We start from the raw sequence: 15919 nt of genomic DNA, 5'->3' as shown, positions 1-15919 counted from the left end.
TGTCTCTGAAGTCCTTTCAGTGGGTTAAAGGCTAGCATTTTCCTTGGGGAAACATTGCAAGGGGTTCCCTGCAAAGGGCACAAGTTGGCTTACCTCTAGTACAAGAAGAAAAATCTTGTTCTATGAGTGGCTGCCATACTTTCAGACATATTTCTGACTTTCAGGTAATTGACAAAACCTCGGAAGAATAGGAGGAGCCCTAAAAAGCAGAGATGCAATACGAAATGTATCTGTTGGAATCTGCCATTAGATTCTGCATTGTTTCTACTGCAACAGACTTACCTGGTTACCTGTCTGGAATCAGAAGGCAGTAAGTCTCCAGCCATCTAGTATTCCACATATGCAGATGAAGAGCTAGTATTTAGTCAAAGTCACATCAACACACCATAAGAAAATTATGCATTCGATGAAGGAAGGGAGAAAGAATATGGGGGGAAAAAAAAGAAAAGCATAGCCACCATTTGGGTAAAGCTGAAGTTTCCTTTGCTACAGGATCTACCCACCAATCACACCCTTGAAGCTTCTAGGAAAGGATTTTGGATAAATCCCAAGGCAGGGCTGCACCAAATGTTCACAAGGTTTGTTTTCTCAAAATGTAACAATGTGCCATTAGGGAATGTGTGAAATTCTCGGGAAGGACAGCACTCCTTGGGGGGGGGGGGGTAAAATCACCTTTTGCTGTGCAATCACAATCCAGCTGCCTTTTTTAGCTTAACACTTCCTGGGAGGCAGAGGTGTTAGGACAGGGATCCTCCTGCAGAGTGCCTCATTTTAAAGTCACAACAATGGCTTTAAAGGGAGGGGAGCTGTTTTTGCTCTCTCACGGGCTTAAAAAAGACCTCAAAATGAGGTCTACCCTTTACGAGGGGATAGTGTTCCACAAAATGGAAATCTACTAACACTGCCCCCTGCATCTGACAACTGCATTATTTTATTTTGCTCTATATTTACTTGGTTACAAAGAAGGCAGATTCAGGGAGCTATTTTAGCAACTGAACAATCATCTAAGGCAGGGGTAGTCAAACTGCGGCCCTCCAGATGTCAATGGACTACAATTCCCATGAGCTCCTGCCAGCGCTTGCTGGCAGGGGCTCATGGGAATTGTAGTCCATGGGCATCTGGAGGGCTACAGTTTGACTACCCCTGATCTAAGGGCACGTGCAACTGCTTGATAATCATCTTGCCATGCGGAGAGTAGAAGTCCACCACACTTCCAGAAAATCCGGTTATGAAATCCAAAGTTGTAAAACTCATCACCAGACAGGACAGGCTGCCAATGCACCAATCATGTATGGTGAAGTTGCCCTCCACTGATACCTGGATTCTCCAGAGAAACACGTGTTTCCTAAATACGCAACCTGGGTCTGTGGACTTGTGAACAGCCATTTGCCCAGCTCGTCTGTAGCCATCATTGTGCCCCAAAAGAGTGGGCAAACAGACTAGAAGATTTCTGCAGGCGAGAAATTTATGCAGACATATGGGCCAGACAGCTATGCCTGTGTCATTCACAGTCCTTTGAGCTCACCCACTTTGGGAATTCCCCTTTCCTAGCAACCTAAATACATTTGACACAGAAACCATTTTTGTTATAGATGGTGGGGGGAGTAGAGATTTACTTCCTTGTGTATTCCAACACAAAGACCCGAGACTCTCACTATGCATGAACTACATACACCTCACTTCCTCACTCTCAGGGGAGGCCCAACCCTGAAATATAAGGTGCTACTTCATTGTTTTACAAAGAGCTGGCTGAAAGATTATATAAGGTCACTGTGGAGGAAACTTTATGCATAGCAGAACTGTGATGGGCATAAAGATGGGCATTATACCTACAGCAAGCAAGGCCTGGGGAAACCATATTATCATTCCTCTTTGTTAGTTATGTAATATCACCCATTAAGACAAACAGCAGTGGTTTGCCTTTGTCTGCCTTTAAACCTTATGCCAGAGATGGCCAAACTGTGGCTCATTAGATGTCCATAGACTACAATTCCCATGAGCCCCTGCATGTACTGGTAGGGACTCATGGGAATTGTAGTCCATGGACATCTGGAAAACCACCTTTTGGCCATCCATGCCTTATGCTGTGAAGCTGAGACTTCACAGCATTTTCAGCCACTACCGATAGATTCAGGCAGGTAGCCACAGAATTAAGTTCTACACCAGTGGCACCTTTAAGACCGAGAACAACAGATACGAATCTGAAGAACTCTGCATGCACACAAAAGCTTATGGACTCTTTGTTTTACTAACGCCAATGGTTCTCATCTGAAACAGAGGAGGGACATTTTCATAGGCCAATGACAAATAAACAGAGATCATCCAAGTGTGACGAGTGAGGAAAAGACCTCAGGATCCTGTTACAGATTTTTTCATTCTGACTGGAAGAAAAAAAGTACGTCTTATGGACACGCTTCTAGATGGCCTCCGGCCAACTAGCAATTATGTGCCCTCAAAAAACTGCATTTGTACTTCACACCCTAAGTGTACAGCCTTTGATCTTTCCACCTTTAGCTCCTTCTTCAGTAGGGGTGAGTGCTTTAATCCTTCTGACTGACACATCAATAAATAGAGGTTTAGTTTGATTAATTGGCTGGGGCCAGTTTTAACTGATGGGGCTAAAAGTTAAAGGCACACTCCCATTAATGTAACAGGGGAGAAATTACTGATGATGGCCTTTCCTTCCTTCTAGTGCTAAGGAACAGTCTTGGTTCATCCAATGGTAAGTCCCCAGTCTCCTGCAGAAAGCTGAAGGGGAATCTGTATTAAGTGATTGGTAATAAATGGGTTTCAGGCAATTTACCTGAACAATCAGTTTAAAAGGTGAGTGATCAATCATCCAACTGTTTCTTAAAACTACTGCACTGGGTTTGCTTTTGTTTTCTGCTTTTACTGTCCTGCTACCCAAACTACGGACATTTGCTTTTTCAGCTTTTAAAAACATATTGCTGCCATTTTGACAATGCAAGCTGCTGTTTACTTTTGCTCTCAGTTCACATTGTTTTAATTAATTTGCGAACTACCACAGGTAGCCTTGGGGGCAGGCTAGATGATTTGTTTAAAATAAAATCAGCAGAATGATTGGGACAACATCTATCAATAATATCAGAGCCCTAGACCTGGATGGGATTCCTACCCACAAGGTAGAATTCCCCCAGCTGACCAAGCAAGCTAACCAAGCTGTAGCTACATGGATAGTCAAACACACTGAAGAAGCCTATTCCCCAGGCCTGTGGGCTCAGCAGACAGGCTTTTCAAAAGAACACGGAGGGAACAGAAGCACTGTGTTCAGTAAGCATAAAGCCCTTCCTTCTGCCAGAGTGAAGGAGGATTAATGCATGGCGCATTTCTAAGGAGAATGCAAAGTGACGGACACGCCAGCATTCAGAACCATTCAAGGTTGGCCTAAGAGTGTTGCTGCAAATGACTTTTAATCATAAATTCGGGCTTACACTTTTTAACTCCAAGCCTTTATACTGGCGAAATCTCAGTGTTGCTGCTGTGGGGATGCCTTTCATATACAATGAGTACAATACCAAAAAACAGCAAGGATGTAGGGGAAAATTCATAAAGCCTGCAAGTGTAGAAACAGCTGTATTTTTCTGACCATGAAAAAAAAAAAGGGTTAGAATATCAGAGAGAGAAAAACTGAAATAAGATTTAGACTTTGGAAGAAGAAAAATATGGAAGAATTCTTTTAGTACTGAGAGTATCTTTGCAGGGCTTTCTAGGACAGACTCGAACCCCTTGCTGTTTTTCGATTGAGAGAACTGATTTCAGGTACACCACTGGTGACTCACAGCTAAGTCCACCAAACCCCTCTTTTCAAAATTACTTGGAATGATGCATTAACCCTCCTTTTGTTTGTTACTTGATTGCTTCTTTCACAGCCAACACGAACTTACTGTTGAGGTGGAAATTCACCCTCGCTCAGCCTTTTTAAACCCAAGTTCAGCATGTTCTAGTCAGCCATTCAGCTAACTTAATACCAAAACCGAAATATTTTCAAACTAGGACTTACCAAGTACCAGAAATATCCACCAAAGCCAGTACTGCCCATTGAAATAGCCAGTAAAATAATCTGAGAACTGGGGGGAAGGGGAGAGAAAGAAAAATGCATCAAAATGTGTTAGGAGACTTTGGATTATATCTGAGAGTACCGACAGAGCAAATATACATTTAAGCCCATACAAAAATATAGAGTGAAACAAAAGAACGCACAGCGGACACATTTTGGGAAACACGCACTCTGGAAAGCATGAGAATGAAAAATAAAAGCCCGGTTTATTTTTGTTCTTTATGCTTCCTCAGTAAATAAAGTCTCAGCCAACCTGCTAAGAAAAGCACATGAGGCATTTACTCATTAGAATTGTCTGACATTCACCATTATAAAGAATCCCTGGTGGGGGTTTCTCTCCCCCCCCCACCCCCAAAGGCTGTCATCCCAAGCACATTACAGCAGCCTGCTGCTTCCGATATTAACACCAAAAGTCACATTAGTTTAATCTTATCAGATGGGGATGTTTGGCTGACCCCACAAAAGGAGAGCTTTTGACCTTCTGTATACCCCCTACTGATAATCGCTGCCAAGAATACCCGGTCCCATAAAGACTCCCAATTCATTAAACTCTTTTCATTTTCAAACTAGATGCTCCTGCATTCAGTTCCCAGCAGAGAGCTGAACGGGACCAAATGAACCTTGAAGGGCTGATTCAGTTGTTCCCCGTTAGTGACCATGGCAGACGGTTTTTGTCCTCCCTGTGATGTGGGAATCGGAACAGGCAGCTGGAGAGCAGGGGCGGGAGGGTTTTGGAGACAGGTATCTTGCCTGGAGCAGACTGCAGACGGCATGCTTCACTGATAAAAGAGGGGGCTAATAAAATGTCTCCGGGAACTCGGCACACATACAGGCTTGTGCTCCCAAAGCCACAGAGCTTCGCTGCAACTTTGCAAAAGGGGGTGGGTGGGTCTTAGCTATCTGGTCCAACTACTTCCTCGTTTTCTTCTCTAACGCCACTACGGTTGGCTCAACACATCAGTCAATTCCGAGTTATTTTACACCAACAAATAGCTGGTACGCCTGGGGGAAAGGACCGCATCAAGTTACATTCACATTAATACACAGTGCAGGGGCCACGGGTGATAAAGGATTAGGTAAGTCTGCACATTAGAGATTTACAGTATTTCACGGGACTTAAAAAAAAAAATTGGCAGTTCATGACATCTGCAAAAAAATAAATTTTTCGATATCACTACCTATTAATTCAAGTGAGTAGCTGTGCTAGTACCTATTAATGACAGATGGGTCACCCTACAAAACATTCATCTCCTATTTCTACTTACTGGAGCATAGGAGATAGGTGGGTAGCCATTTTGGTCTGAAGCGGCAGGACAAAGTCTGAGTCCAGTGGCATCTTTAGGATCAGACAAGATTTAGTCCTGTGATAAGCTGTCGTGTGCATGCACACACGGTATCTGACAAAGTGCACGTGCACACGAAAGCTTCTACTTCGAACAGCAGTGCCACTGGACCCAAACTTTGTTCTGCAGCCTAGGAGTACAATATTCTTGTGATGTGATTGCCTCTCATCTTTGGGCAGCACCACTTGTCTTCCCCAAGAAGCTTGGCTTCTGTGACCACAGGACACAAACCGGACACTGCCTTGAAGCTACAGCTGTGGGGATGAGAGCACTGCACCTGAAAACCGGGCACGCCAGCACCAAACACCTAACCCATTTCATAATCATTTTAGCAAACCCTTTTAATCATTGCACGGCTCCCGTAAAAGCTTCCAGCGCAGCTTCTTCCACCAGCCTGATGGACAAGAATGTCCATTTTAAGCTTCTTGGGCTCTTTTGCCTTGCTTTCGTCTTCCTCCAGCTTTCCTTCTGATGTGCTCAGCCTGCCACTTCTGCGTTCCTACTCTCTGCTTGACAGAGGTCAAGCCCAACTGTGAAGCCTGGCGAACAGCCTCGTATTTTACACAGAGCCTTTGGTCCGTCACCTCCCACCCCCAATAAGACTTGACCAATACAGGATAGAAAGTCTGTTACAAGCCTTCTGGTGACTGAAAATGTTGGGGTGGGGGTGGGGGGTTGGCTTTTTACTCATTTGGATGTACAAGGCTGCCTGATAATCAACAGGTAGCTTTTCTTCTCCTGAAAGCAAACTAAGTTACTTGTGGAAAAGTCAGATTATACCTAAGGTGATGCTGTATCTCAACAACAAAGTAGCCATAAATAACCAAAGCAAGAAGTTAAGTTCTTAGTTGTACAGGAAGGACTCTAGTGCTGTTTTTAAAACCGAGCATGCTTATTTTCTTGTATTAAACTCCATCAGACTTCTCTCTCCTGCATGCCAATTCTATGCCAGAGAGGAAATAATCCTTCAAGCAGGAGAAAGCTGGGATGTTGATAGCTTTGTCAAGTCAAGCCAAGAGAACCTCTGTGGTATTGGCTGATGTTGCAGGGTCCCATTGGCTCAGCCCCAGGCTATGGCAAAGATAGCAATGGGTGTAGGCTCAACCACCCTTGCCAGATCCTGACTCTAGTTTATGTAGATCCCATAGTGCTATAACCACAACAGAAGTGGCTTGGCTAACTCCTGACTGCTACAGCCTGCTGGGAACTTTCCTGGAAAATTAAAGGCCAGACCACCCCTAAATTCAAGGACATACAATGTACACTTTATAAAAACTCATTCTAAATATACCTCAAAGTTCCAACCCCCCCCCCAAACCCACCACCAAACTACTCACTCGAACAATAAGAATCCATTTGATGAGGGACAGCCCAAATCCACAAATGGCACCGTATCTTCCTGCTATGGTGTTAGTTATGCAGAATGACAAGCAAAACCCAATCCAGTTGAAAATGAATGCCACTGAAAACAAGAGAAAGATATTTTTCATTAAGACTTAGCCGGGTTCCAGTTAAGATGGAGATGTATTGCACATACTCAACTTTATTTCAGACTATGAGAAAAGCCCATTTTTTAAAATGGGCCTTGGAAGGCCAGTGGGCCACCTCCGGAGGTGCCGGTTGGGCCGCAAAGGGCTCTCGCCACGTTGCGGGCCAAAGCCCCCCCTCCTGCCGGCCGCGTACCTCCAGAGCTGGTGGTTGGCCTGCGCTCGCTGTTGGTGGCCGGGCTGAGCCTCGGGGAAGGGCGCGAGCTGTCAAAGCACCCTCCTCACTGGCCAGGAACCTTCTCACACTGGCCGCATGGAGGTGGGCCGGACCAATCTGGACACGCCCAGCAGGATTGGCCCGTTGGAGTGGAAGAGCTGGCTGGACCGGCAGTTGTGGTGTCCCGGACAGGGTCCGAACACCACCCTGACAGGACCACCCAGACAGGGCCCAGATGGCCCTTTCAGAAATATTAAAAGGAACTTATGGTAAGGATACTCTCAAACTAGCATGTGAGGAAAAAAGTCTTCCATATGTCAGGTTTTCCCATCAATGGGCGTGAAACATGATGCTGCTTAGAAAGGACCGATCACTATGGTGTGGAGCAGATCACGGTCCTTGGAAAGTATTGCTGAACTGCAGTCAAAGAGGGGCAACAAAATTTGAGTCCAATGCCACCTTTAAGACCAACAAAGATTTATTCAAGGCGTGAGCTTTCGTGTGCAGGCACAGTTCCTCAGAGTAGAAGAGGGAGATATCCAAAGTCTCGCAGACAGTTTTGAAGTACACGCAGTGGATAAAATTCTGGTGTGGCCAATATTTTATTCTACATGGGGGGGGGGGGGCAGCCTGGGCATCAAGATCCTGTTGTTAAGGACACAGCTACTTCCAAACATCTCACATAACAAGAGTCCCATGTGGAAGAGGGAAGGAAGGTAAACAGTGTTTTAATACCCAAAGGGATAGGATTCCATTTCTCACTTTCAGCACTCGCTGTGGAGTAATTCACGCAGCCAAGCGTATCGCTTGCTAACTGTGAGTATCACATCCTAGGCTCACCCGTATGAAACAGTTTTTATCACCCCAATGAATGAAGTGTCCTGTCAACAGAAGCGTATTTATCAAACTGCTTGGGATGGGACCCACTTCTGAGCCTCGATGGTAATAACACAGAGAGACTGAAACATGTGACTTTAACATTATGGGATTTTAAAGCGCTTCATTTTAGCCAGTTCCTGTCCTTTATACCGGATCAACTCACTCTAATGCTATGAAACACAGGAGAAAAACCCTGCTGCCTGTAAAGAAGAGGGCAAATGAGCTACCAGGAAAAAAGAAACAGAAATGACAAGTAACTAATTCCTAACCAAGTTAATAAAATGCCCATTTTACTGCTGATGCTTTAATGTCCCATTAAACTCATTGAGAATTTCTGCTGAACCATAACCCAATCCAGTTTAACCAGTCTGAAGTAACCAGATTTGCGTGGGATTTCAGGAGACCATTCCATGGTACCATCACCAACCAAGTCCAGCCATGTTCCAAGGGTGGAACAGGGATTTCATTGCAGCTCTGAGAACTCCCAATCATTTTATTTTACACCCGGGTTAATTATTTTACATCTTTGGGAATATTCATAAGGGAGACAGCTAGGTACTCTGGATTGTTTGGTGACCTCCAGTTAAAAAAACACTGCATTGCTTTTCCATAAGAGGCACACACACACACACAAAAAAAAACCTATATACATTTTTTTAATGTGCAATAATACAAGCCTTGTCCAATTTTCTTGCGTATTTACAGGCCACTCCAGAAATTTAGGAACCAGACCAATTCTTAAGCCTTCAGGGTTTGCATTTTAATATCTGTATTTTCTCATTACTGCTGTCACAAAACCTAATCCTAAACTCGTCACAATTACTTGTCCTTTTTTATAAAGCCACAGCCCAAGAAATGGCACACATAAATACATGCAGCATAATCCAGGCTTGTCATCACATCATAAAGCTAACTCCTATCCTGTGCCTAAAGGTAAAGGTATCCCCTGTGCAAGCACCGAGTCATGTCTGACCCTTGGGGTGTCATGTCTGACCCTTGGGGTGTCATGTCTGACCCTTGGGGTGACGCCCTCTAGCGTTTTCATGGCAGACTCAATACGGGGTGGTTTGACTGGGGAAGGCACTGGCAAACCACCCCGTATTGAGTCTGCCATGAAAACGCTAGAGGGCGTCACCCCAAGGGTCAAACATGACTCGGTGCTTGCACAGGGGATACCTTTACCTTTACCTTTATCCTGTGCCTAAATAGTTTTTGTCCTTCTAGGACAGTGCTCAACCTGGGGGTCGGGACCCCTTTGGGGGTTGAACGACCCTTTCACAGGAGTTGCGGGCAGAGCAAGCAGCTTGGCCAGGGAGGGCGCCATCCACACAACAGCCTTGTGGGGTAGATCGAGATAGAATGTTTGCCTGTCTAGAGCAAGGGTAGTCAAGCTGCGGCCCTCCAGATGTCCATGGACTACAATTCCCAGGAACCCCTGCCAGTGAACGCTGGCAGGGGCTCCTGGAAATTGTAGTCCATGGACATCTGGAGGGCCACAGTTTGACTACCCCTGGTCTAGAGCAGCGGAAAAGAGCAAGATCGGCACGGTGGGACAAGAGGCAGAACTGAGCTGAGAAACCCTAGGGGGAAATATACAATCATGAGCAATGGATCTTCACGCCGTTGGTCACTTTCGTGATGGTTAATTTCTGTGAAAGAACACTTGCATAATTTTATACTTAGGGGTCACCACAACATGAGGAACTGTATTAAAGGGTCGCGGTAATAGGAAGGTTGAGAAATCAAATAAATGAATAAAAATAAATAAACCACTGCTCTATGGAGAATCACCAAGAGGTACATACAACTAAAGACTGTTGAAAAGACCAGACACCTTAATAAAATTCCTAGGTGCCATGGTGCCTGGAATCTACTGAGCCCTGCACTAATATTTATAAATATATTTAGAAGACTGTTAAAAGTAGAATCAAAGTATCAAGGAGTTGGAAGGGACATCCAGGGTCATCTAGTCCAACCTAGTAAGAAGCTAACGGTGCACACTGTGTCAATGGACTCACAAAGCAAAGCTCAATTCTACAGACAATACTCGTACCTCATAAATTCTCCCCCCCTTTTTTTGTCATACTCAGACCAGCCAGGCATTAAAGAGCAGGAATGAATATAATTTCAAAATCTGCCCGAGATCACAATTGTTTCATAAGCTTTCATGCTATTTTGACTAGTCAGCATCTCTCTCTCTTTTAATGGGCTCTTAGAAAAATCAAACTTAGTAACAGGGCTGCTCAGTGTTTTCAGGATTTCTTTAATGTTCCCAGAAGTTTATTGCTTCATCTTTAGTCTCAAAAGCTTTTCAGTTCTTGGAAGGAAAACTTACAGAAATCCTTCCTTATCTTCTGTACTTTAAATGGCACGAACTTCCAGATGTTTAATAACTCAGTCCCGCCCACAGATTCAAGAGGTCCCCTGATGTTCCGTAAGAAGAAGAAGAGTTAGTTCTTATATGCCGCTTTTCCCTACCCGAAGGAGGCTCAAAGCGGCCTTCCCTTTCCTCTCCCCACAACAGACACCCTGAGGCTGAGAGAGCCCTGGTCTTACTGCTCGGTCAGAACAGCTTGATCAGTGCCATGGCGAGCCCAAGGTCACCCAGCTGGTTGCATGTGGGGGAGCGCAGAATCGAAACTGGCATGCCAGATTAGAAGTCCGCACTCCTAACCATTACACTAAACTGACTCTCTTTACGTCAGCAACGTAAATATGACCGTGTCTCCCAAAGGTTAATTATGAACTTAATCCGTTTGACCGTGGTCCAACAACAGAGGGCTAGTTCATCAGGGTGCCAGCTGACCTGAGCTATTCTCCCTGCATTTCTACCTATCCAAGCTTTGCACAAAACACCACCAGAAAAATCTGCTGACTACTGAAAACAGCAGCAAGCTTTCTTTATCACTGTAAAGCAGATGCACAAACCTTCATCTAAAAGAGGCAACTTTTTCTGCTCTTAAGTTTCTACTTTGATAGGAGAATTCAGCAGCTCTAAGTGCTATTTTGTGCTGATTTTCCTCTTCAAGCAGCATTTCACTATTTATACCTGGATTGTTCAAATTGAACCTATGACCATAGTCTCGCCAGATTCTCTGCTAGGGGCTCAATAAACCTCTCTTTTCGGTTGTCAGGGCCAGTAAAGAGAGGGATCATGAATCACTTCGCAATATCACCACACAGCTAGTAGGCTCTGCCTGGCAGGTGGGTTACAGGCTACTGTGCTGACCAGAAGAAACTACCCTCCTATCTGTTACAACTTCAAGAGTGGCCTCTGTCTTATTCACATACATACAGACACACAAACTTCAATAGCATATCTGTTATATTCAGGGCTTAAAACAACAAATCCAAATAACTTTATATCAAATTTCAGATTAATTACAGGCAATTTCAGGTACCACCATGGACAGTCGCAAAACGCTCTCTGCACCCCACGACTCAAACATTGAACTGCTGCTGCAATACAGAGATCTGTCACCAGGTGGCAGCCGAAGATCACAAACGGATCACAGCCAGTTCCATTTCAACTCTGCAATCCATGTCCAAGCACGGATTCAACCACTGGGAAATGAAGGAATAAAACCTCTTGGGCTTCAGAAAGACGGTGATTTCACTACTGCAGATTCAAACTAGAGGATGTCATCGCAACAGGCGTCTACTGGGGGGGGGGACGCGGAAGGACGCTTCACCTTGGCCACCCATCACTGCACTCCAACAAATTGTCAGGCTGAGAAGCAAGGGGGTCCCAGGGGCCCCATCCTAACAATGATTAGCAAGAGGCATGTGCACCAGAGGCTGCTCTCTCCTCTTGCAAACCTGAAGACAGTCTCCTATCACGTATCTATGTAGGCCAACAAGCAGTGTCCACTAAACTGGTTGAAAGGGCAAGACAATTTATTTACTTCATTTTAATTCTTCCTTTTCTCCCAATGAAGACCGAAAGAACAGTTCTTGCCTCCTCCACTTATCCTCACAACAGCCCTGTAAGGTAGGGTAGGCTGAGAGTGAAGGACAGGCCCAACTTCACCTAGTGAGCTTTTATTAGAATATTCTAATATTCTAAATGCTATGCTGTATTGGCTACCAACAACATGCCAGTAAACCTTATAAAACCCAAACTGACCAGTCACCCACTTCCTGATTGGCACTCATCCAGGAAAGGCCCACCCAGGTAGTTTAGACCCAATCAAGAGGTAGCCCTCAGCCAGGAAGGGCTCAATAAGGAGTCAGCTCTCCACCTCTAACTTCCTGCCTGTTTCAGAAGTTGGCAGGGTGAAAGAGGAGCCAGCCTCAGAGCATGCCCAGCTGCCAGTAAATAGCACCAGCTAATGCTCTACCTTCTGCTGTGCTCTATGGGAGATTTCAACAGATCCTGCCTTCAGCTAGGTTGTGCCCCTGTGGACAATGTTGTATAGAATCAATTACACACGTTTTCTTCCATTGTACATTTTATTCCTTGATCCGAGCTAAACTTCTTAACTCACTGCTGTGTAAAAGAGAACTGCATTCGGATGAACATAAGATTCAGTTTCTTTTGACATCCCAGAACCCTGATATAATTGAACCAGATGCAAAGTTTTTATATCTTGTCATGAGATATCATGAATGTATTTTGACCTCTGCCTTTGTTTTCTCTGTATAGCAGTGTATCCTTTTGCACTTTCCCTTCTTATATTGCACTTTTATATGCTATTAAAGACTTGTTGTTGACAGTCAAATAGCCTCAGCCTCCTGGCCTCTTTCAACTTGAAAGACATGGTGGACTGGGCAAAGCTGTGGCAGCTTCTGAGAGACTTCTGGAGGTGAGGGGTTGAAGGTGGTCCATAATTGACCCCCTGCCGGCACTCTGTGATCCAGGGTGTCGAGGAAATGCCTCTGCCCAGGGAATGTTTACTCATGAGTAAGGGATGACCCTCATCCAGGAAGATCCCACCTTGTTAGTTTAACCCCAATCAGGCTTCAGCCCTCAGCTAGGAAGGGCTTAACAAGGGATCAGCTCTCCACCTCCAACTTCCTGCCAGTTTCAGAAGTTTGCTGGTTGGAAGAGGAGCCGGCCTCAGAGCATGCCTGGCTGTCAGTAAGTTGCTGTGGCCTCTTTCAACTCAGAGAACATGGGGGAAGCTGGGGCAGCCTCTGCATACCTCTCCTCCTGGCTTTCTGGGACCCAGAGTGCCCAGGAAAAGCCCTGAGAATGTTAATTCATGAATAAGTCATGTGAAGTCTGCAATTTGCAATCTGAGAAGGGAGGAAATGCTTTGGGCGTAGCCATCACAGGAAAATAATGCTGATGTGGGTGGGACTGGGAAGATGTAGACTTTCCCTTTCCATAAGGAAACCACCTTGGTATTGCTGCAATCCCCCCAGTACCATCACAACAAAGCAAATCTGAGACCGATGTCATGAAAGATGGGAAAACTGTAGAGGGGGCACAGAAGCACCATGAGGCCATGGGGAGAGGGGAGACACTGTTTTCCAGTAGCACCTTCCCAGTAGAAGAAGAGTTGGTTTTTATATCCTGCTTTTCACTGCCCAAAGAAGTATCAGAGTGGCTTATAATTGCCTTCTCTTCTCTCCCCACAACAGACCCCTTGTGAGATACAGGAGGCTGAGAGAGCTTTGAGAGAAACTGTTCTGTGAGAAGTTTCTAACAGGACTCTGACTAACCCAAGGTCACCCAGCATGTGGAAGACCAGGGAATCACATCCAGCTCAACACATTGGAAGCCGCTGCTCTTAACCACCACAACAAGCTGGACAAATTACTGTTGCCTGGAAGAGATGTAGCTGGAGCACAGGCAGAACGACCACTGGTCTACATACCGAGAGGGGTCCTTCTCCTCAGGGGTCAGGAGGACAGCTGGATGGGTGTTTCCCATCTCTCCTTGAGGGAGGCAGATCATTTGAATATTTTGCCTTCCTGTGGGAAACGCCCCTCTGAAGCCAGTCGAAACCTTCCGGAGCGTCCAGCTTGCCATCACCTTCTTGGCTCTACAAAGCAATCTGCATTAACATGCACAAACAACATGGAAGACAACAGAACCCCCAACGAACTCACATCCCGTCTAAATAGAACTTGAACATGAACATGCAAGGCACCAGAGAAATGCTGCTGTGATGGACCACCCTATGGGCGGGGCCAGCTGTCCTCCTGACCCCTGAGGAGAAGGACCCCTCTCGGTATGTAGACCAGTGGTCGTTCTCCCTCCGGGTCAGGAGGACAGCTGGATGGGACATACAAGAGCAGTCCCTAACCCAGGGAGGGTCCAACTGTGTCCATCACATGCGACAGAACTCTTCGGCCAAAAGCCGCCTGCTCTGTCTCCCTATCATGAATCTTATAATGCCTGACAAAGGTAGAAGGAGTAACCCAGGTTGCAGCCCTGCAAACCTCTTCCACCGAAGCATTCTTAGCGAACGCTGCTGAAGCCGCAGCACTCCGCAGCGAATGTGCTGTGATGCCCTGTGGAACCTCCTTCCCAGCAGCCCTGTAGGCCTCCACGATGCAGGACCTGACCTGCTTACTGATAGCTGCTTTGGTCAGCGCACCTCCCACCTTTGCCCCTGACGTACAGACGAACAACGATTCCGTCTTCCTGATCTCCGCCGTTCTCTTAATGTACACCCTGAGCACGCGCCTGACATCTAGCATGTGCCATTGCCTTTCCTGTTCCGTAGCCGGATTGGGAAAAAAGGTGGGCAAATTAATTTCTTGGGCCAAGTGAAACCGGGAATCTACCTTAGGCCGAAACGAAGGGTTCAATCTTAGAATGACCCTGGCCTTCCTGAACCTGCACAATTCCCTATCCGCTGACAAGGCCGCCAGCTCGGAAACCCTTCTAGCAGAAGTGATTGCCACTAGAAAAATGACCTTCCTACTTAACCACTGCAACCCCACTGTCTTGATGGGCTCGAAGGGCTCCTTCACCAATGCTGAGAGCACCAAACCCAACCGCCAGGTAGGGAACAAGTGCCTGGGAGGTGACTCTAGACTAGACGCCCCCTTTAAGAAGCGCACCACATGAGGGTGCTTGGATAACGGGATCCCCCCTTGCAGCCCCAGCACCGTGGAGAGTGCCGCCACCTGCCTGCGCAGGGTACCCGATCGAAGACCCGCTGCCCTGCCATCCTGCAGGAACTGCAAAATACTACTAATCTTTGGCGAGGACGGAGAAACCGCCCTCCTTCGACACCATCTCACGAATGCCCTCCAAGAACAATTATAAATTCTCGTGGTGGAGTCTCGTCTGGAAGCTAGTATAGTGTCCATGACTGCAGCACTATAGCCCTTCACACTCAGCGCCGCCCGCTCAGCCTCCACGCGGTCAAGTTCCACCACCCTGGACGGGGGTGGAGACAAGGCCCTTGTGACAGCAGATCTGGAGACACTGGGATTGTGAAGTGCGGACGAACGGCTAGCTGCACAATGGTCGAGAACCACCACCTTCTGGGCCACCATGGAGCAACGAGGATGACTTCCGCCCTCAGCTCTTGCACCCTTCTTAAGAACCTTGGAAGGACGGGAAGAGGTGGAAAGGCGTATAGAAGACCTGGAGGCCATATCGCTGTCAACGCGTCTGTCAATTCCGCAAGCGGATGCCAAAACCGGCTGCAAAACCTGTCCACCTGGCGGTTGTGAACAGTTGCGAACAGGTCCATGACCGGCCGTCCCCACTGCACCGAGATCAGGTGAAAGGCTTGTCTGCTGATCGACCACTCCGCCTCCTGGATCTCCTGACGACTCAGCCAGTCTGCTTGCGTGTTCTCCAGGCCCTGTATGTGCTCCGCACGGACGGACGCCAAATGCTTCTCCGCCCAACGCATCAAACGCTCGGCCTCCTTCTGCAACTTCCCGGACCTTGATCCGCCTTGGTGGTTGACATACGCCTTTGCGGCCACGTTGTCCGTACGCACTA

The 15919-nt window shown here is 46.5% G+C and overlaps 1 protein-coding gene across 4 annotated transcripts in view; it reads right to left on the bottom strand.

Annotated features, from left to right (window-relative positions):
* NDFIP2 (Nedd4 family interacting protein 2) overlaps positions 1-15919 on the bottom strand; it is an 87954-nt gene that overhangs the window by 4009 nt on the left and 68026 nt on the right. For all 4 annotated transcript variants that reach the window (XR_013232160.1, XM_077343867.1, XM_077343869.1 and 1 more), the window contains 3 exons: positions 6759-6883; positions 4022-4088; positions 94-199 (listed from right to left, as the gene is read on the bottom strand). Coding sequence is in view for 3 of the 4 variants with exons in the window: in XM_077343867.1 (XP_077199982.1) it covers positions 96-199; positions 4022-4088; positions 6759-6883 (296 nt within the window). In the remaining variant the exon portion in view is untranslated. The remainder of the gene's footprint in view (positions 1-93; positions 200-4021; positions 4089-6758; positions 6884-15919) is intronic.

The sequence above is a fragment of the Paroedura picta genome, chromosome 6 (genome assembly GCF_049243985.1).
Source record: "Paroedura picta isolate Pp20150507F chromosome 6, Ppicta_v3.0, whole genome shotgun sequence".
NCBI classification, from domain to species: domain Eukaryota; kingdom Metazoa; phylum Chordata; class Lepidosauria; order Squamata; family Gekkonidae; genus Paroedura; species Paroedura picta.
The sequence above is the reverse complement of the archived record's forward strand: the minus strand, read 5'-3'. Positions and strand labels throughout refer to the sequence as shown.